Source organism: Lepisosteus oculatus, chromosome 19, assembly GCF_040954835.1.
Source record: "Lepisosteus oculatus isolate fLepOcu1 chromosome 19, fLepOcu1.hap2, whole genome shotgun sequence".
Classification (NCBI taxonomy): domain Eukaryota; kingdom Metazoa; phylum Chordata; class Actinopteri; order Semionotiformes; family Lepisosteidae; genus Lepisosteus; species Lepisosteus oculatus.
In genome coordinates, this window is record NC_090714.1 from 16,577,641 (window position 1) to 16,599,399 (window position 21,759).

The 21,759-nt window shown below is 49.7% G+C and overlaps 2 protein-coding genes across 14 annotated transcripts in view; both read left to right on the forward strand.

Annotated features, from left to right (window-relative positions):
- vwa3a (von Willebrand factor A domain containing 3A) overlaps positions 1 to 6,028 on the forward strand; it is a 28,946-nt gene extending 22,918 nt beyond the window's left edge. For 7 of the 9 annotated variants that reach the window (XM_069180801.1, XM_015360568.2, XM_015360569.2 and 4 more), the window contains 7 exons: positions 348 to 456; positions 1,886 to 2,030; positions 2,318 to 2,462; positions 3,247 to 3,398; positions 3,850 to 3,976; positions 4,210 to 4,307; positions 4,645 to 6,028. In XM_069180801.1, the coding sequence (XP_069036902.1) occupies positions 348 to 456; positions 1,886 to 2,030; positions 2,318 to 2,462; positions 3,247 to 3,398; positions 3,850 to 3,976; positions 4,210 to 4,307; positions 4,645 to 4,750 (882 nt within the window). In that variant the 3' untranslated portion in view covers positions 4,751 to 6,028. The remainder of the gene's footprint in view (positions 1 to 347; positions 457 to 1,885; positions 2,031 to 2,317; positions 2,463 to 3,246; positions 3,399 to 3,849; positions 3,977 to 4,209; positions 4,308 to 4,644) is intronic. The other 2 variants (XM_015360575.2, XM_015360572.2) reach the window with 2 other exon arrangements.
- A 158-nt stretch (positions 6,029 to 6,186) lies between these two features.
- sdr42e2 (short chain dehydrogenase/reductase family 42E, member 2) lies at positions 6,187 to 20,709 on the forward strand. 5 transcript variants are annotated; one of them, XM_006637345.3, is made up of 13 exons: positions 6,187 to 6,366; positions 7,168 to 7,318; positions 7,450 to 7,741; positions 8,287 to 8,382; positions 9,612 to 9,669; positions 10,392 to 10,510; positions 11,588 to 11,663; positions 12,911 to 12,993; positions 13,594 to 13,731; positions 14,037 to 14,102; positions 15,067 to 15,130; positions 15,669 to 15,742; positions 18,696 to 20,709. In XM_006637345.3, exons 2-13 carry the CDS (start codon positions 7,236 to 7,238, stop codon positions 18,948 to 18,950), a joined length of 1,404 nt encoding a protein of 467 aa, XP_006637408.2. In that variant the 5' UTR covers positions 6,187 to 6,366; positions 7,168 to 7,235; the 3' UTR covers positions 18,951 to 20,709. The 5 variants fall into 5 exon arrangements, 4 of the variants coding, with proteins under 4 accessions (XP_006637408.2, XP_015215884.2, XP_069036985.1 ...); XM_015360398.2 differs by lacking the exon at positions 6,187 to 6,366 and having other exon boundaries at positions 6,998 to 7,318; positions 16,462 to 18,789; XM_069180884.1 differs by lacking the exon at positions 6,187 to 6,366 and having other exon boundaries at positions 7,004 to 7,318.
- Positions 20,710 to 21,759: the final 1,050 nt, after the last annotated feature.

Here is a 21,759-nt window from a genome sequence, read left to right on the forward strand (position 1 = left end):
CTCTGCTTTGCTTTGATTGTGACTGGGTCACTTTATAATACCTGACTGTGCTTTTATCAGCACTGGATCGATTCACTGTGCTTTTGCAATGGGATACCACTGCACGCTGGGAATCATTGATCCATCAGCCCAGCCCGAAGCTTGCCCTTGAGCGAACAACCCGTGACACTGAGGGATTCTCATGAACAAGCCCGCCTCCTGCTAGAGAGATCTGTCTGAATGTGGGCGGGGGGCTGTCCGCACAGGTCCTCCACCTGGGCGCACACGTAGGGCGCAAGGCCCTGGGGCCTCCCCGGGTGGTGGCTCTGGGGAGTTGTGCTCTTGAACCCGTGGCCGTGCCGTCGCAGGGCGTCGTGCGGCACCTGCAGTTCACGGCGCGGGAGCTGGAGGAGTACAGCGCGCAGCTGGAGAGGGTGCTCCGCCGCTACGTGCAGAGGATGCAGTGGCTGCTCGCAGGTGAGCCGCCGGGCTGACCGAGGACCTGTCGCTGGCCGGAGGCCTCCGCTCAGCGGTAGCTGGTGATGGGAGGTAATGAGAAAGACTGGTGAGATGCCGATGGAAGAGCTGTTGCCCCCTGCTTTGGGAGTCAGAGTCAGCAGAGCTCTCGGGGCACTGGAAAGGCTGGAAGTTGTTTGCCAAGGATGCCCTGCCATTTTCAAAGTAGTGAGGGACCGTAAGCTGTATGCAATCAGCTGTCAGGCTGGGTAATTCAACTGGTATAACTGCTCACTAGCGGACCACCAGAGCATATTAAACTCTTAACCCGTCACCTTGGTTTCGCACAACTCGGGTATTGCACACCTTCATCTTTCTGCATTATCAATATTGTATTGCTTAAGATGTCCCCATCTGCAGGGCTGGGAAAGTGCCTTTCCTTGTTGTTTGCTGCTGATGCAATGCACAGAAATACTGGCTGGAGCTTTTACAGACGCAAGCCTTTTTGCAGCTTTTATCCCAGCTCCTGGTTTTGATCCCCACGGCCCGCAGAATAAAAATCCTCTTCATGTAGTTACCGATATAGGACACTAGGGCGCGCTGTTGTTCTTGAACTAGCTTTGAACGGTGAGGTTCAAAAACCTCCGTTTACTCCTCCTGCCAGACAGGTTTAATTATTTAAAAATGCCAAGCTCTTTTTTTTTGTTGTTATTAAACCACGCAAAGAACAAAATATAGAAGGCGGGCCACCCAGTTGCAGAAAACAAACCACAGAACAGTCAACACCAGCCTAGTAAAGCTCAGGACAGGGGCATAAAAAAGGCTGTAGAAAATGTTGAAGACAAGCACAGAGGCTGCAGAATATTTTTTTTTAATAATAATATTTCCTTATATTTATATAACCCTTTTCTGGACACTCCACTCAGAGGGTTTTGTAGGTAATGGGGACTCCCCTCCACCACCACCAGTGTGCAGCACCAGTATGCTCTCCACACCCCAGCTCACAGTGGGGAGGAGAGCCAGTTCAGAGATGGGGATTATTAGGAGGCCATGACTGGTAAAGGCCAGGGGGAAATTTAGCCAGAACACAGGGGTAGGACTTCTACTCTTTCCAAGAAACGCCCTGGGATTGTTAATGACCACAGAGAGTCAGGACCTCGCTTTTACGTCTCATCCAAAGGACGGCGCCTGTTTACAGTAGAGTGTCCAGTAGAGTCCAGTACAGTAGAGTGTATACTGGGGCATTAGGACCCACACAGACCGCAGGGTGAGCGCCCCCTACTGGTCCCACTAACACCTCTTCCAGCAGCAGCCCCAGCTCTCCCCTCCAGGTACTGGCCAGGCTCACACCTACGGGCTTCAGAGGGCTGCCAGGTGTGAGCAGCAGGTTGACGGAGCTGCGGCCTCATCAAAGCGCTGAACCCCCCGGTTTCGCTTGCTCGCCCCACAGGTAGCCGGCGTCTGTTCGGGGCCGTGCTGGAGGGCAGGGTGTGCATCCTGGTGGACACGTCGGGCTCGATGGAGCCCTGCCTGCCGGAGGTCAAGCAGGAGCTGGCCTCGCTGATCTGGGAGCAGCTGCACCGGGGTGGAGTGAGGTGAGGCCTCCTCGGCCCTGTCCTGCCACAGGCCAGCAGGCGGGCGGGGGCGGGGGCGAGGGTCATTCCGCCAGCGGCCGGCTGGGGCAGGTGCTGATCCTGGGCTCCTGTGGCTCCTGGGCTCTCCTCCAGCTCTGTTCCCACGCCATCCTCCCCTGCACGCCCCTGCTGGCTGTGCGCTGCTCCCCAGTGTCTGCGGATGTGGAGCGCGGGGGTGGGGGGGTTCAGTCTGTGCTCTTCGCTGCGGTGGTGACTGCCTCCCCCCCCCCCCATGGTCTGACCCGCAGCTTCGCCCTGCTGGGATTCTCGGACCGGGTGGCCATGTGGCGGCCGGCGCTGGCAGAGCCCACCGAGGAGGCGTGCCACGATGCCGTGCAGTGGGCCTCTCAGCTCGTCGCCCACGGGAGCACCTGCACCCTGGAAGCAATCCAGGTGGGAGCCTTCAAGAGGTGTTGCTGTATGTGACGAGAGGGTTCGTTTTTTTTAACCTCCTCCTCCCCATCTTGCAGCAAAGAGCCTGCAGTCCTGTTTCATGTTTCACGGGAGTAACTGCCTCTTTGGGTAAACCAGCACTTTTGCTGAGACTGATGGCATTTCTAATTCCTAGACGAAAGTGAAGATTATCAAAGTAAAGCCTTTGATGAGAGAATGCAAAAAACACACATTACTGTCAGTGTTTAGCTGGTATTAGCTGGATCGTAGAATCATTTGATTAGGAATAGCAGTTCGTGCGATCAAGTATTATGCCGAAGACGATACTTTGGCTTCTTTCAAGAAACAGCTGGATGAGATCCTGGGATCAGTTAACAATCACACGGACCAGGTAGTCCCCTCTAGTTTATTCTCCTTTCTCCTGTTCTTACGATTCCACTGGCAAGTGAAGAGTACATGAGGTCCAGTGCAATAATTTAAGTGATCTGGTGACAAGGGGGGTGCACTTGGACCTGCTGAAGTCAGAAGCCCTCGACCATACCGAGTCTACGACAGGTAATATCACAGAACAGGAGATAAGCTGTCTGAAATAAGAGGAGAAAATAACCAGGACTCACTGTAAAAATAAAAACCGAGGAGTCTGTGCTTCCATGTCGGCTGTTGAGTGCCGAGGCCGAATGTGAGTGTGTTTGAGATTTGCTGCTTGGTCACCAGTGGCCACAGCCTCCAGTGCAGTGTAGGCAGGGCCTGTGTGCTGACGAGGGTCTGTGTGTCGATGAGCCAGGCGGCCTGTGAGCTCGGGGACACCCTGGGGATCTACCTGCTCAGCGACGGGAAGCCAGACTCCAGCTGCAGCCTGGTGCTGAGGGAGACCGCCAGGCGGACGGCAGGGAAAGACATCGCAGTCCACACCATCTCCTTCAACTGCTGCGACAGGTGCCTGCAGGACAGACACGGGCAAAAACGCACACTCTCTCACACATGCACAGGCACACACACGCACACACTCACATATAGACACATTCAAACACGCACGCACGCATGCGCACACTCCTTTTAAGAGCCTGCAGGTGAACCTGTCCACTAGCCGAGCTCCTTGTATTCAACTCAATGAGTCAAATGAGAGCAGAGTCTCTTTCTCAATGGCAATCCAAGGAAGGAGATACACCTCACCGGAGCCGACAACATGACACTAAGAGCACTCAGAAAGTGTGCTTGAACTCAGTTCAAGTATAAATACCAGACCTTAAGTTCCCTTGTGTGTAAGGATCTTATCATAGAGTGCAGTAAAATGGCCTGTGATCTGTGGTCTATCCTGCTGCGCTGGGTTTTCCTGCAGCTCCCCTAAGAACCTGTGCTGATTGTTGATTGGCTCTGCTTGTGACAGCGCGGCCAATGCCTTTCTGAGGAAGCTGGCCCAGCAGACCGGTGGGCGATTCCACCGTTGCCACGGTGACGTGGACGCACATTGTGTGGCTCACAGGATGCTGACGGAAGGCTTCACTGACGAGGATGTAAGCGCATAACTGATTAGTTTCTGATCTGACTGATCTGATCTGATTCTGAACAGTTTTTCTGGGGGCAGAGGGGGGGGGGGGGGCGGTCCGCCTCAATTTCTACCCATGACAGATCGCACCCTTTTCAGGATCAAGCTTTCCGGGGCACGTTTGCTACACTGCCTGCAGATTGTGGGGGGTCTTCTCCTTGATCCTGAACTGCTGTTTCCTTGTGTTCCCTTTGGGTTCAGGACCCAGTTCTTCCAGCCTTTGAAGGGGACGATCTGAGGATGCTGATGGAGGAAATAGGAAAAGCCAGGCGATTCCTGACACAGGCCAGGGCATTTCGGTTAGTGTGCTTGGGATCTTCTCTGCAGTGCTTCTCCAACAGTTTGCTTATTAGGAGGTGATCGTGTGACCATAGACAGATGAGCAATAAGACGTTTCTTAAGCGGACCTTGTGAAAGGCCTAGAAGGTAAATGTAGTCTAATATCAAGGCAGTTTGACTGGATGTATGACAGTGATGAACCGGCCTTCCGTTCGCTTTCATTGCCTTCGTAAAATAAGGTTTTTTGTTTGTCTCACTGAGCATAGAACTGGGGAAGAATCTGATCAAACCGTGACATCGCTCCCACTGAACACAATGTATTTTTTTCACAAGCAACGCTTTGGTTTCCTCTGTCAGGGCCTTGCTATTGGAGAAGCAGAAGACGCCAGACAGCCAGGATGACATTCCTGCAAGCTCTCAGCCCCAGGTGTATGTCAAGCAAGAAAGTAGAGTTGATTTATAACGCAAAAATGTATAACCATGTTTATTAAGACAAGAGGTAATCCTTAAAAGTTCATATATTTAGCTTGCTTACCAATAGCTATCAGTGGAACTATGTAAAATACTGGAAATGCATATTATTCTAAATTTAAAAGAAGTAGGTTGGGTTTTCTTACTTTTGCATTTTATTGTTGTTTTTTTTTCTCAGAAAAACCTAGCATGTTTATATCCAGCAGCACAGAGAACTTTGTCAGTTATGCAACAACCTGTGCATCTGTATCTCTGTTCATTGTACAGCTACAACTTTGTATTTGTATTGAGGTAGATGTCTTGAGCCGTTGATCCAGATGTACAGTGTGAACTGTGATCTTGGGACATGAACGGGTGATCCTGGAATTATGGACATTTTGTATGGAGTTTTCATGGCTGTAAGTGAGACATGTGAAGGGACACAAGTTGCTTTTCTACAGGCGAAGACATTGACTGACATTGTGGGATCTTAACGCTTCTTGATGGACCAGAACTGAGGCTCGCTGAGGGAAGTGAAGGCGTTGTGGACACTAGAAAGAAATCAAGTCACCCTGCCCTACGGGTGCCTGGTGCTCATTGAGAGCAGGGATCTCCAGCACTGATCCTGCAGAGCCCTAACCCAGCAGGTTTTACAGGCACCTGGCCTGTAGAAAATTATCGGTTTCCTGGTGAATTTTGATTAGTTGAAATCATCAGTTTCTAAAAGTCAGGAACACTTTCACTATCACAAATTACACAGGCAGTCGACTCAATTGAGCCACTTAGTGATCATTTGTAACAGAAACTAGAATATGCTTCAGCCCTGCAGGAGAAGTACATCTCTTGCTTAATTGTTCAAGTTTTTGAGACGTGCATCTCTAATCTTTAAATAGGAGTTGATTTAGGGCGGCCTGCTGGAATCACAGGATTGGAGGTTTCAAGGACCAGGCCTGGAGATCTTGGATTTCGAGCTTTCCAGCTGCTGTCCTGGACAGGTGGCTGGGAGCCTTGGTCTTCTTCTGTATTGAAAATGACTGGGACAATATGAAAAGAAGGAACATTTCAGTGGTTTTGGATGAGAGTAAAGGTCAATAGTCAATAGTCCAGACTCTGCAGAACAGCCAGCTACAGTGGCTGTTTTTAATCTCCAGCTTGTTAAGAATAAGAAGCAGCCCCACCATCTCCTCTGGCTGATGATCATTAAACCAAAGCAATCAATGTGTGAGACGATCTAGTGCTTTTGATATTTTTTTATAATTACTGGATTAGAATAAATACTATTTTGACAAACTCCCTGCAGCTCTTTGAATGATTTCTGCTGTTACCTAAAATGTCATCATTTCAGTGCACTGGACTCTAATACAATATCCTGTGTCTGTATTTATGTTTCTAATACATGTATGTACTTTGGCCAACGGTAGAAGCTCATGCAGTGACTCCTGTGCTGTTTTGAAGCCTGACAGTCTTGCACGTCAAGTATAGACTTTACCGTTGAGGCTCTGGCTGCAGGAAGCGTGCGTGGGCATCGTCTGAACACTACGGCCAGGGCAGTAGTCTCCACTGACTGACCGCCTAGGGCTCTGAAGGAGACCTCAGGGTGGCCCTTCAGGCGGGCCCCTTCAGTGAAAGGTGGGTGTCCTACAGTACATGTTGGGGAGAACAGCATCAGCTTCAAAGGATTCTCAAGGAAGGTGCGGTTTTCCTTTATTCCCTCTTTTGCAAACGGTACCTGGTGGTTTATTGATCGCTAGTGATCACACTTGTTTCAGCGTGCATTGATGTGAGAGGATACACAAAACAGTTTTGTGAGAACTTTAAAAACGATCCTCAAAAAAAAAATACCCTCTTTGTAAGAGACTGGGTGTTTAAAAATAGACGGTTCTTTTATGAACTGGGTAACATAACTAGTTCGCCCGTTTTGTTTGCACATAAACCCCACAATGCATTCTAAAGTAAACCTCACCCTCCGTACATGAGTATTTTGGTGCAGAACACGTACAGTATTTTGGTGTTGACCGCCTCAGTCCCGGCGTCATCCATGCCATCAGCCTGGTTTTGCCAGTTTGAGTTGCAGAGTATATATAATAAGTGTTTGTTTTTTTTTCCCGTGGCGTGTGCTTCGTGTTTCGTGCTTCGGAGGAAAAAAAACGACAACCAGTAAGACTCCGCGAGCTGCCGTGGAGTCGCGCGGTGCCCGGTTTCACCCGCCGCGGCGGGCGGCGCGAGACGGCAGCCTGCCGACGGCGGTCACTCCGGAGCGCGCTGCTCGGCGCGCGCACCTGCTCGCGGACCCGGCACACATTATTGCTGCGGCTCCTTCTTCTGTTTTGTTTGTTTGTTTGTTTTGGAAATGCATGAGTACAAATTAAATTGGTTTAGTAACGGATTACGACCTCGGTAGCACCTTAAAAATAGGTGTTTTTTTTTAAGGATTACCCCCAAAGCTCATAAAGTGCCGGGAGTGCTGACTGCACGGATTACGCTAATTACTGTATATAATGAAGCCGCTCGGCGAGGCGGCCAGAGCAGCGGGCGCGGGGAGAGATCTCTCGCACGGGGCTCCGCGGTGCTGCCGGGACAGGTGAGAGAGCCTTTGGGCCGGGGGGCGGGTGTCGCTGCTCTGCTCTGCGACCCTACCTGCGTCCTGTGGTGGGGTGACTGTGACAGGACAGGGGCATCGCCCCGAGGGGTCACTCCGCTCTCGCTCCGCAGGTGCTGGTGCGCCGCGCGGCAGAGGATGGTGCTGTGCCGGACCAAGGGCCCCCCCGCGAGGCCGGGCCAGCCTGCCGGCACCAAGCGCCGGTCCAACGGCGTGGTGCCGCACCGGAGCAGGGGCCCGGGCTGGCAGGCGGCCCCGGCCGGCGGCAGGGCGCTGGTGACTGGGGGCGCCGGCTACTTCGGGCGCAGCCTGGGTCGCGCCCTGGCCAGCTCAGGTGTGTCCGTCGTCCTCCTGGACCTGCACGAGCCCAGGTGGGAGATCCCCGAGGGAGCCGTGTTCCAGCAGGTACTGTACGCGGGCAGGAGGCGGGGGTTTTCTGTTTGTCTGCACGGCTTTGCCCTTCGTGGTGTTTTAGGAGGCGGCGATTCTCCATCGTTTTGCCTCGTTGTACATTGTCTGCGGCTCTAATGTCAGTCTGAGAGGGGTGCATCATGTGAAGAGGCACATAAAAGAAAGCAGGGAGTGTCCGTCACACTCAAAGCGGGCGCGCTGGCGAGGAGGGGTGAACTGGAGTTTATCGTGCGGACCTCTCCTGGTGTGCACTAGGCCAGTGTGTTCATGCAGGATACAGCGGACATTCTGGACTCCCTCCCGAACTCACCGCCAGTCGCTGTGACACCCAGTGTTGTAGTGATGAACCCAAAGCAATCGGCCCAGGGAGCGCTGGACCTGTATCGTTTACTCCTAATGAACGTCGATCATCGTGCAAACCCTCCACAAGTCTGGGAACTGTGTCAGAAACAACGTGTTGAATGTTTGTTCAAAATGTGAATTGCAGATGCAATTTCTCACTTCTTGTATTTTGATCTGTTTTTCAAACCGATCTGCAGAGTGACATCCGAGACTATGATGCTCTTTATAAAGCCTGTGAGGGTGTTGACTGTGTGTTCCACACAGCTTCGTACGGGATGTCAGGACCAGAGCAGGTGAGTTTAACTGGTTGTTCATTCTGATCTTGCTCTGGTGAGAAGAACCAGAAACATTCAGTCAACCAACGAGGTTATTTCATTTTATGTGTCAGAAATCCTTATCCAGGTGAGCACTGTCACAAAGCCCTCTAAAAAGATGTATTCGTCTAAGACAAGATGAATATAGGACAAAAACATAGCATCGAAACCACAGCCATGCAGTTAATAAACAAAAAAAGTAACACCAGTCTCATTTGTCATAGGTGTAGTGCTCACCTAGAAGTCCTTTAGAGTTTCCGGTGTTACACTAAAGTGTATCAGTTCCGTAAAAGTCTTGTGAATTCGATTTGCTTGTTCTTCAGTCAGTTTGTCTGTTCTCACATGGGGTCTCACCAGAGCTGCCTGCAGCGCTTCGCCCTCTCACTGACATGAGCTGAGTCAGGGAGAGCAGTTCTCTGGAAAGGCCCGTCTGCAGGACTGTGCGAGTTAGACCTCGCGGTGCAGGCTGTAGCTGTCTGGGTCTGCACAGCATCTGTCCACACGCCCAGTCATCTAATCCCTCTAATTCCATTCTGAATCTTCATGCTTTCCAAACAGCTCATCGCAGTGAGGAGGGTTGCGTAATCAATGAATCCTTTAAAGCAATTATTTAAGAGGTTCATTAAACAATTAGCAAGCCTAAGGGGAAAACTAATCCCACAGCTGTTAGAATTATTGTTATTCCTTGGTGACACAGTTTAATGTCTACATCCATTTAAAAAAAAAAGCTTATTTGCATGAGGCTTGTGTTATGGTGGCAAAATGTGTTTCTATTAAACACCTTCTACAGGACACCTTCCTGGAGACTGCGTGTGACCCACAGCAGTAAAATCCATTTTCTAATTTTTTAATGTCCGCCTCTGCATCCCGACACTTAAGAGTCTCATTTGTTAATATTTGATTACATATCAATGAACAATAAGCATGACACAGGAACAGAGATGAGGCATGATACAGTAAGTGCACAATATCCACACATTATCCAAAAACGCATGATAGATCCGCTGTAAATTTGTCTCCATTTGGTTATATTACATGATAACTGAAAAATATTCCATTTTAAAACAGCCAGTCTTACTATACTCGATATTCAGAAGCAACTGAAATTGGGCACAAATCTGGAGCTATGGCAAGAAAGCATTCTCTGGGTTTACAGTTGGACAAAGGTCTTAAGAGCTGTTTGTAACCTCCTGCCCTGTGCTTTGCAGCTGAAGAAGGAGCAGATTGAGTCAGTCAATGTTGGGGGGACAAACAATGTCATCAACGGTAAGCAGCTTCTTCAGACCAGCGCAGGGCAAACTCCAGCTTGTTAGAGGACAGCTGGCCTCTGCACCATGTGGGCCCTGACATCCAATCACTGTAAAAACGGTCTCTTGCACTCCATGGAGAGCAGGAGTTCAGTGCAGCAGCAGAAATGTTATTTTTCTCAGTCCTTACTGCATGTGTGTTATACAGGTACTGTAAAAGTACTTAACCTGCGAGTCCAGAAAGCTTTGGCACTGCTATTAATGGGGTTAAACCCCAGAACGCAGAGCTTGCTAATGATACACTATAATCTGTAGTGTGAATCAGTTTCTCAGCCTAGGATTTCGGGGAACACGCCTCTCTGGACGAATGTGAAGAAAGATGGTAAGAGGTTTTAATATTGTAAAACGATATTACACCCCCTGCCCCACCACAGCTGGCGTTGTACAAGGAGAGTGATCAATAGAGATCAGCGCCTGTACGTTCGGGTCACTTGATGAACTAGGGCCCTCCGATTGACATCAGGACCTTCTGTAAATACCCTCCGGGGTTCAGTCTAGTAGAAATCACTGCTCAGCTAAAGCCGTTTGAACGACTATGAAATTGTAAGACGTGGGAAAGACTCCCAGGACTGTCGGATTTTCGGAATAGGGACGGAGCATTGCTTTATAATAAAGAGCGTACTGGTGCGCCTCGTTGTTGAGGTCCTCTGTCCTCTGTGTCTTGCCCTGTGTGCCACACAGTTTGTCTCCAGAGGAGCATCCCCAGACTGGTCTACACCAGCAGTGTCAACGTGGTGTTCGCAGGGAGCCCCATCGAGCAGGGCGATGAGGAAACAGTGCCGTGTGTCCCTCTGGACAGGGTGAGTCGGACAGCGCAGCCCCGGGATTCGGCCCGGAGGCAAAATCCTCAGTGCCAGTGAGCGATCTCGGCGTGGGGAGCCTTCGCGCCGAGATGGGAGCTAATCGTCCACTGCCTGGAGAACAGAATGGGAGAAGTGGCTAATCTGCGCGAACAGGGGGAGGCTGCACTTGTCATCTTGCATTCTGCAGCGCCCCGCGATTACTGTCTTAAAGCAGCCGGCGATACTGCTGATCCCCTCGGCTCTGGGCTGCTGCTGCTGTTCCCATTCTCTTGAGCACCGCCCCCTCCCCGCCACGGGGCAATGTGATGGTGCCGGAGAAGAGCGTGGACAATAAAAACGACCACCGAGCAGTTCGTTGGTTAGAGTGAGATCAGGGTTTTGTGTGCGTCTGTGTTAAGGGAGCTGTAGTGCAGAGGGTCTCTTGGATGTGTTAATGATACCGGAGAAGAACTGAACTTTGAGTTGCACTGGTGTTATTAACTCACGGCACCGCTGTGTCCAGAGCTTGTCCGGCCGAGTGCAGAGTGATGTGTTCTTTAGACGTCCAGTGCATTAGCTGGGCAAGTGAGAAATGGCTGCTCCTCTGTCACTGCTTCCCAGTCACTGCACTTCTCAGTCCCTTGGAGAGTCTTACCCGCTGGAGTAGGGAGGAACACCCCCTACAGGTCCCCCTATTCCTCTCACAGCAGCAGCCCAGTGTTCCTCAGAGGCCGGTACTGACGAGCCCAGCCTTGCTCAGCTGCTGAGATCTGATGAGGTCAGGCCACAGGGTGGGAGCCCTGCAGCTGGTTTCGAGAGTGTCTGAGAGCATGGCCATCCAGAGTAGACAGCCTGTGCATTCAAGAGCAAAACGGAGTTATCTGACCTCACCAGAAAAAGCAGATGAGTTACACAAAACTGACACATTTTTCTTTTTGAAAGTTGGAACCATCCCCTTTGTGTGTTTTCTAGCCCCTGTGTTTGGAGTTGAGCTAGTTAATTGATTACGCAGCCCCGGGTCGATTGTCCTGTGCGCTGTGGCCCTGGCTGGCACTGGAGAGACAGTTTACACCTCCACTGCGCTTGTCTCTGCAGCATGTGGACCACTACTCCAAGACCAAAGCCATCGCAGACCAGGCGGTGCTGGCGGCCAACGGGAGGACTCTGAGAGGTAGGTGCTCCTCCGCCGGAGCCTGTCCCAGCAGGCAGCAGGCACAGGGCAGGGTACAGCCTGGGCAGGACGTCAGTCCACCCGGCCACACACAGATACACACACTCACACCAGGGCCACTTTTCCCACATGCCAATTAACCTACCAGCATGTCTTTGGACTATGGGAGAAAATGGGAGCGCCCAGAGGAAACCCAGGTGAACAGTTTGAGAACATACAGACTCCACACAGACAGCACCACTCGTCCAGGACAGAACTCAGGGCCCAGCACTGAGAGGCAGCAATGCTAAAGACCAAAACACACCACAGAGATCAGAAACAGCAGGTAGGAGTAGTCAAGAAGAGACTTAACTACGGTCTATTTGGGAATTATAGTCATTTGAGGTCACTGGTGCTGAATCGAAGCCAGTTTGGGAGTGAAGTAATGGTTGCCTTTGAGTGCTGCAACTGAATACCACCGAACCCACTGACACCAGTTTAAATTTAGCTCCGCACAATAGAATAAAGTGATGAACTATACAGTTTGAATTTGACACCTCTTGTGTGCATTGACTTACAAAGGAGTTCAGGTGTACGTACACAGTATAGTGGTAGCATACAAAGGAAGAAAGCATTTGCAATTTCTTCTGCAGCTCTTGACACTTACAGTACATGTGCCTGCCTTTGTCACGCTGAGAGAAAGGTAAGTAGAGAAATTAAAATAGATGCGGTAGATTCTGACAGTGGGAGGCCCACTGGCTTGGGTCTCCGTTCTGCTTCCTCACAGTCATGGGATTCCCACCTCGATTCTGACCCGGGGCTCCTTCTGTGCGGAGTTTGCACGTTCTCCTCCTGGCGAGAGCGATGTAACAGTGGGGAGTGGGGAGCTCTGCAGCTCTGTGTGGGTTTTCTCAGGCTCTGTCTCTCCCACACCCACGGCTGTTGCCACCCCTGCTTTGTCAGTGTTTTTGATTTTTCTGGGGGCTGCAGAGGTGGCTGCTTCTCATTCCACAGCCACCAAAAAAACCCCCGATATATTTCACGTTAAAAACAAAAGCCCTGCATCCTGAGGCCCGGCTGGGTGCACTTTCTAAGCCTTTGCCTGACTGTCTTGCAACAGTGCGGAGGAGTGTTCGGGGGCTCTGGGCGTGGGTTCAAACCCTGGGCGAGACCCTGCTGTTGACCACTTGGAGCTCTTGACTCAGTAAAATGCCCAGGTATAGGGAAGCCTCAGTCAAACACATCAACAGCACTATGTTCTTCACCAGGTGGGGGTCTCCTGCGCACCTGTGTGCTTCGACCCCCGGGGATCTACGGGCCTGAGGAGAGAAGGCACTTGCAGAGAGTGGCGGTGAGCAAGCCGGCTCTCCGACGGTACCTGATCCACTGTCCCTGCTGGAGCTGCTTCTCCGTGCCATTGACTGACCCACTCCGTCCGCCTGCCTCCTCACACTGGGGAACAGGGCTGGCGGGAGCCCAGCCCACCCCACACGGAGACACGGTGTAGCTCCAGCCCGAGGGTTTCACCCTGCGCCTAAAACATGCAATATTAATATCTCATTACAGCACCTTCTCCTGATTCTAACAGGACCTCCTTGGTAGGGGTTACTATAGGGCAAGCCACTAAGAGGCTCTCGTAGATTATAATTGGTATCTTGCTTAACCTAATTCGTAGTACATGCTTTCTGTAATTATGCACATGTATGCTGCCATATGTATGTGTTCACACCTGTCAGAAGAGCTTAACCTCTTTAGTAAGTATTTTGTCCGAGAATCCAGCAGGGATTAGCATGTTTGTTTTGTGCCGCGGGCTGAAGGAGCTCACCCTTTAGAGAAGCGACCTGCATTTTAATTGAAATCTTTTTTTGAGGTAAGATTCTCCCTTCGGTTACTGAGATAACACCACCCTGGTGTGTGTGTGTGTGTGTGTGTGTGTGTGTTTGCTCCCCAGGTGAATATCGAGAGAAGGCTCTTCAGCTTCAGTTTTGGGGACCGTGAAGCCAAGATGAACTGGGTGCACGTTGATAACCTGGTGATGGCCCACGTGCTGGCCGCGGAGGGGCTGACCGCGGGCAAGGGGTTCGTCGCGGTGAGTGACCCGCCCGCCGATGCCCGGCTCTGCGCCCCTGCAGCGTCCCGGGATCGCTGCTGCTGACCGTTCTTCTGTCCTTCCACTTCCTTCATTCTCTGGGTTTCTTCGGGATGTACTCCACGCTGGGGGCAACTTGATTTAGTTCAACACCGGTAACCGTCACGTGGTAAAGAAATTCCTCACATTTCTCCGCCAAAATGTCGACCAGCCTGCCGGTGTTTCGACACCAGCGCGCGGATCTCACTGAAGGACAGTCTTCCCTCCAGCTGGCCGGTCTGTGACCACGGCTCTCTGTGTTGCAGAGTGGACAGGCCTATTACATTAACGATGGCGAGTCCGTCAACCTGTTTGAATGGTTAACACCCTTGGTGAGTGACTCCTGCTGTGCTCTTTTCCTGTAGTAGGAAATGCAACAGAAATGTCTTGATTCATGAATAGTGAACAAGTCAGGCATGAAGTAACACTAGGATTATTGTAGGCGTTTTAGCGACGACATCGCTGTCGGAACTCTGAAGGATATTCATCCACCTTTATTAAACAAGGGTTCCACTCTGAAACATACTAGGGATCAACAAAGCTGTTGTGACAGGTATTATACGATCAGTAGTTCAAATATAGTGTTTATGACCTCATTGTGAGGTGACCAAATAACAATCTCTTTTTAATAATAACATTTATTTTACATACAGTAGCACGTTCAAAGGGAATCATTTCTAAGGGATTCACAATCCATAAAAGATTTCTGTCTCCGAGAGCTTGGCTCCTGGATGCACTTCTAGACCGGGGAACCTTCTGAGTGGAGTCTGCATGTTCTCCCAAGTGACACACACACCCCCCCCCCATGTGTCCACCTGCATATAGAATAATATGAATTGGCGATTATGTTTTTTTAAAAATGGTCATTAGCCAAGCAGTATTCCCTCATGTAGAAATGTTCTTGATATAGCACGAACTCCTCTTGAATGCCTGTGCATTTCAATCGGTAGTTTCACAATAGGAATTTTAATGTCTGGGTTTTGTATTGTTGGATGTATAGATGTCCCGCTGTGCAGTGAGGGCTCCCTGTGTTACTGAAGGTAATCTGTGAATGACCTTGCTATGCCAAGGAACACCCCCTAAAATGAGCCTTTATTCTCAATATTCAACCCCTCCTCCAGGCTAATTTCTTCTCATTTCAAAATCTATAGCATCAGTTCAATGCTATGTACTGTTAAGAAAATCTATCAATGTAATGCTGTGTGTGATGTGGTTAACCTTTATTTGAAATGTCATTTCTGATAGGAGGACATAGCCCTAATGCTAACATGTCCTCCTGCCTTGGTTTCCCTTCAGTTTGAGAAGCTGGGCTACAGCCGACCTCTGATACACCTGCCCGTCTCCCTGGTGTACACAGCAGGTACCCCGCCCTTCCCTGCAGCGCCGCACCTGGCAGTGAGGGGGCACCTCCGGGGCTGGCTTCGGTTCCGGTGCCGAGCCTGCACAGCTCAGTGCGCCCTCTGGCTGCACCACACCTAGCTGCCCAGCAGGCTCGGCCTGTGAGCATGCCGTCCCAGGGCCTCCAGCAGGCTCAGCACTTCCTGCCTTGCTCTGTGTTTTTGGTTATGAGATTTCACCCCATGGGTAAATAAGTAATGTCTTCGTTGTTGATCTTACCCTACTGAAAGTTTGCCACTCCATATTTGCACATCCGTTTTGCCCTCTCCCTGTGATTTTACCGTCCAGAAATTACACTTTTACCTTGCTTTTACCTACGCGCCCCCCTCTACCGTGATGTCCTTCTGTCCCCGGCCTGTCCGCGGTCTCACGGGGCTGAGCTGCCTTTGCCCTGCCCCCCCCGCGGCACGCGCGCCCAGGTGCGGTCCTTTAGCGCGTGCGTGGCAGGAAAGGGGATGAGCACCCGAGACTGAAGCGCCTCTGCCGCTGCTGTGTTTCAGCCATCCTGATGGAGTGCCTGCACGTCGCTCTGAGGCCGGTGGTTGGGATCCCTCTGCTCTTCACCAGAAACGAGGTACCGCCCCCCGCCAGCCCTCTCCCCAAAACAGGCTGACCCAGGGGTGCCTGTCTCCTGTCCTGGGGGCCTCCTCAGCTGCCACCCCCACGTCATTAAAGAACACCCCAGGCCTGGGAAAATAATGACGCTCATCTAATTGGGCAAAATAATTAGTCTTATTAAGGCAATGAGAGCTCGGGTGGGAAGAAATAACAACACAGGAGAAGACTCTCGAGGACTGGATCTTTCATCACACATGGTATCTTATATCTCTTTTATTTCAGATAACATTTTTATAACTTTTTACAGTGCACTTGTATGCCCACAGGTGCTCAGACTTGCCATACTCTGGTATGCAGTGTGCATTACGCAATATGCCCCACACCTGACTGTCACTGTGTGGAGATTTCTGTCACTAATTAATCTCCTCGTTAAAAGGACATCTGTGGGCAGCAAAAGGCTGTTTTGAAGTGGTCCTTATGAGGGAACTGCCGATAACTCTCACTCGGGGATCTCAGTCTTTCTCACTCTGCGAAGACTTGCTTCTCTTACTGGAAACTAATTAAGAACGAGCAGAGGTTTTTAATTAGTGGCACTTAAACAGGCTCTTAAACAGAGGCACGAACAGGAGAGGTTGTCAGTGTTCTAGGGACATCCAGTCCAGTCCACAGCCTCATCAAAGCTGTTTGTAACGATTAAGCAGATGTAGTTACATTCCTTCATTCTTTCCATCCGAGGTTCGAGCAGAGGGAGAAAACCAAGCATCCTAGCCAGCACTGCGCTGATGCGCCGGACAGCTGAGGACAAGGGGCCACACTTACAAACTGCTGTGGTTATTAGCAGAGCCTTCCTAGATCTCCGTATTGATAAGAAACGAAAAGGCTTGAGGATTCTTTTTTTCGACGATCAGAAACTCCTTCATTAATCCCTAATGAGAAACTCAAGACATGGTCAAAGGGGCAAGTCTAGCGAGGCGGCTGTAAAATTGATGATTGTGTTTAAATAAAATATGAGGCCTCATTCATCGCTGCCAAAAGCCGGCCGAGACGCAGGCAGCCCTCTGTGTTTTCACAAGGTGATACTTTCCTAGCGAGAGGCTGTAATTTCCTTGAGGTTTTTCACCTGACGAGCTGCAGCGCTTCTGCAGGTTGTGAAAGCTGTCTGTATCAGCTGGCGGCAGAGTCAGTCGTGTCTCATGGCGAGGGTGTATTATACCAGCCCTTTACTGCAACAGCATTACGTGCGTGCAGAACAGAATGTAGAGATAACCAGGCTTAATTATTCATGCTTTAAGCAAATACCTTCATCTTCTGTTCTTGTGAAGCTGAAAGCGAGGAAAGCTTTTAGAGGGATGTATTGACATTTTTAGGACTGTAATAGGCTATTAAAATCGAAATTGCTCACAGAGAAGTTATGAAACAGTGGGTCAGACTGACACGCTGATGCTAAGTGTTTTAAGAACTCCACACTGTCCCTTTCCAGAGCTCAGTCAGCTCTGGAGCTCCTGGTTATTGAGCAGGGTCCCAGACGGAGGGCTCTAGGGACAGCTGGAATGCTTTTTCTACCAAGAGAAAACAGGCAGCTAATTGTACCCTGGAACCTGTTAAAATACACGGATACAAGGGATTCACTTAACAAGGAAGCGGAGGAATGCCACAGGATTTTAACAAAGAATTGGGCTTTTTTTTTCCAGCTGTCATGTCAGTGGCCTCCCCTTTCACCTTCTCCTGCCCGGATTGTTTGTTTTAAATAAGAGCATAATGTCCAAACACCCCAGGTTTCCTCCAGTGATGTCTTTGATTTGTTTGAGTTGCCTCTTGCAATACTCCAAAACTCGAGGGGCAGACAGGAGGGGTAGAAAACAGGGGCGGGTTGTACTGCAGGTGCCTTTCTCTGTCTGCCAGGGACCTCAGAATCTCTCCGTCTCTCCCAGGATTAAACATGCAGCAGGTGCCCCAGGTGTCTGACTTGCCAGAGCCCTGCCTGCCTGCATTATCGGTGTAGATTTCCATACAGACACGCAATCCGCTGTGCAGTAAGGGGATATCGGAGTTCCGATGGCGTTCATAAGTCAGCCACTGCCACGCTTTTTTTTAATGTTCTTAAAACAAGCCGAGCCACGGTTTTCTGATCTTTTGGGGTGCCGCGATTTCTCCTGCCAGTGCCCCCGACCCGGCCAGTGACGGCACGCTGGGCAGCAGGGGGCGCTGTTTGAATTTGGAAAAGAGTTGAGAAACAACTCGGTTGTCAGCGCAGCAAGTTTGGAATCGTTGAAAAGAGACTGTTGTCATTGCTGATTATCCTTTAAAACATGTACTGTACCTTAACAGTCGTAGCTATTCATTTAGAAACTTTTCCTGTGTTTGTTGCAGTAAAATCTGTTTCTAGTGCGTTCGGAACTGAGACACGTCTTTACACAAAGGGTTGTGGGTGCATGGAGTAAGCTACTCAGCCATGCCGAGGAAGCACGACAACATTGTTCTTTCAAGAAACAGCTGGAAAGAGATCAGCTGGGCCACTTTGCAAATAAAAACCTAATGAATCTGATCCGCAACTCTGACGCTCGTTTTCAAGCTTTGTGTGTTTTCAAGGGGGGGGGGGTTTAACCTTTAAAACCAGGCACTACAATATAGATATGAACAAAAGCAGGGACTTAACGAGGCCTTTGGTAACCCAGTGAAAATGTTGGCGCAGGCTGCCCTCTGGCGGTGACACAGTGTTTCCCGAGCCGTGCACGGGGCTTGACGGTGTGACCCCCCGTCAAAGAGGTATGGTGTCACCTTCGAAAGACAGTGTTCCCCGAATATTATGGGGGTGTTCGCTGTGCGGAGTCGGATCTGCAGTTTTATGGGATAGTACTCATAGTACTAGTACCTAGCACCTGGGCTGGTTTCATACCCTAGTGCGCGCCCTCGGCCCGAGTGTGAGGTCTCAGCAGCAGAGCGCCTGACCTGCCCCCCTTCACCCGCAGGTGAGAAACATCGCCGTCACCCACACCTTCAGGATCGACAAGGCGCGCCGGCAGCTGGGGTTCACGCCGCAGCGCCGCGACCTGGCGGAGGCCGTGGACGGCTACCTGAAGACCCGGGCCCGGAGCCCCCGCCGGCTGCCCGCCTGCCTCCGGGCGGCCCTGCTCCTGGGCGGCGCCCTGGCGCTGCTGCTGCTGCTCTCCTGCGCCTGGGGCGACCTGGCGGCGCCGAGGAGTCTCAACTCGACCCGCCCCTGAGCGGCGCCCACTTCAGATAGGAGCTCTTCACCAGTCCGAGCTAACTGTGGAGAGGTTTTGTTTCCGAGTGGGCCGGCAGCCCGTCTCGCATTCTCTGACGGACCTCGACGCTGCATCAGACACCAGCAGTATTCAGAATCTTAATGACTGAATAAGCCGATACTTCCCCATAGCTAATGTATTGACCAGTGCGCTCAGGGACTTTACAAAGCGCCCTGACTTGAGGGACACGCTAAGTGGAAAATTGGGGGAAGATCTAGGGTGTTTTATGATTCTGGTCACAGGATATGATGACGGTGGGGGTTAAAACGGTGCTGTACTTTATTCTCTTTTTGCCCAGTTTCACCACGATATTAAAGTTTGCAGTGCATTCTGTATGCACGTTTTCTGCAACTTAGGAGCATTGCAGTGGGGTGCCCGTTTAGTCCTGATGCAGAATGTTGTGGGCAGTAACACCGATTTTATAACAGTGAAACTGGACAGGCTGCCATCATACCTCAGTTGAGTTTTGACCTCTTAACCTCAGTTAGCGCTCTACCTGAGGGTATCTAATCTTATTTTAGACGCAGAAATGAGTAGAGTACTGCACGGCACATGCTGGCTCTCGGAGGCCCTCTGGCGTTCATTCCGCGGTACAGCACCGCTCGGTCTGCATGATAAGGACGCCGCGGACCTGCTGAAGTTCAGTTCGCTCGATCTTGTCTATGAGCCCAGAGCCAGTGAAGAGCGCTAGAATGTTGTGGCAGGACCTGTAACAGCAAATGCAGTTTATAAATGCAATGTATGCAATTTTTATGTCCTTTAAATTAGTGACGGAGAATTTGTAGACTTAAAGAAAAAATTGAAAACTTGTCTTGCACAATTTTATAAAGGGTTTCTAAGCAGGGGTGGCTCCAGAAATAATTATTAGGGGGTGCAGTGTTAGCCAGTTAGGAGCGGAGCCACAGTGAATATTTAGTTTGAATGTGCTCTGGTGTTTGCTGTTATAGTAGTTTATCTCTGAAGGCACTAATGTAGCCAGTCCTGCTTATTGAACAGTGTTTTATGCACGCAATAACAAGGGTTTCTGGGGAATTATTGAAGTCCGCACAGACTGTCACAGGTGATTCTGAAGTCCTTCCAACTGATGTAAAGCTCCTTGAGCTCATCTGTAGGCCTAATGTCTCAATTTGCCCAAGTTTCTACCCTGTCAGTAGAAAGAAAACATCTCCGCAGTCTGTTGCTGTGAGGAGACCAGGAGTGCTGCCGTTTTTAGCTCCCTAAACTTCTCTAGTCTGCAGAAAGTAAGACGTTTGTTAGATTTAAATCTATTTTACAAAATGCTTTGTATGAAACACTTGTAACTAGCCCGGATGCCAATGCTGTCTTTGTAATGGAATGGTAATCCACGCGCTTGCTTTTTTTACTGAGACACATTATTTATGGTAAAATGGGTTTGTTTTCTTTGTTGCATCGTGCAGTTTCAGCCTAGTACACTTTGTTTCCCAATTTGGCACAAAGATACTGTATTTTCTGAAATATAATTTGTCTAAAAGAGTGCTTTGCATCTAGACATTTCTAGACCCTGTAGCACCAGGGATATCAGATGCTCACGGGCTGTTTAACCTGAGCCTTCCTTTTCTAACAGCACTGTTGCAAGTTACAAGCACAAGATACACCTGACCTCATGTATAACTAATCAGCAATAATTGTGAAGGCATTTTATATGTGGAGATTGTTTGTAAATGACAGTATACATTAAATGAAGGATTCGAGTGGACAGCGCTGTGCCAGTTCAATGTGTTTCATAAGGAAAGGTGGTGGTGAGCTGACACCTGTTTGTACACTGTGAAGGACAGACTTTGAAGCAGGCAAGTCCCACTGTGCTCCAAGTCCTGTATACTGTGCTTTACACGGATCAGCCAAAGCACTCCGAGGTTATAGAGGCCTCGTATAGAAGGTGATCCGCAGTAACAACAACGACCCTGACCCTGTCACCTCAAAATCAAGCATTACACGACCACTCGCTCCTGTGGTGATATTCAGCATGTAGTTTTTACCCGCTGTTCAACATCAAATTTTAACCTTCTTTTTCTGAACGCTGGTTGACCATTTTGGCTCTGTTAGCCTTGGTAGGAGTCTTGAGCCAAGATGGCGGCCAGCCAGAGACGCCTTCCGACGACGGGAAGTATAGATTTCATCACGGACACCTATATAAATATTATTTGGATGCTGAAAATACATTTATGAAACTTTTAATTTTGGCTTTAGATAATAAAACAATTAACTTTTTGACTGCATTAAACGACAGACTTTTTTAAAAGCGCTATGAAGCGAGAGCCACCTTGTGTCTCAAAAAAATAGCAACGAGAAAAGCAGGAGCACAGTTTGCACTTTCTTTGTGAAAGAAAGTGTCATATATACTGACAGACGCGTCAGCATATATGATGTTTTGTGAGATTGTGGATATGTACTTGGATTTATCGTGAATTTAAAGGTGACCGTGTATTGTAAAATATTTCAGGAAAAGGCCGTTAGACGGTATAAAGCCATAATTCTATGATAAAATGCGATTTTGCAGGGCTGAATAAATACTAACGGGGTATAGGCAGTGTTTGACGGGAAATTCAGAGATGAGCTGAATAAAATATACTGATTACTCTAATTTCTGTCTCCCCCTTCAATCGTGGTGTTTTAAACCTGCTTTGCAAGTTCGGTAGCTTTGTGCGGTTCCCATCACGTAAAAAATGAAATTTGACAATGAATTTCATTCCTATCATTTTATGTTATTATATATGATTTTTTATTTATTATTCGTCAAAACCAAAAG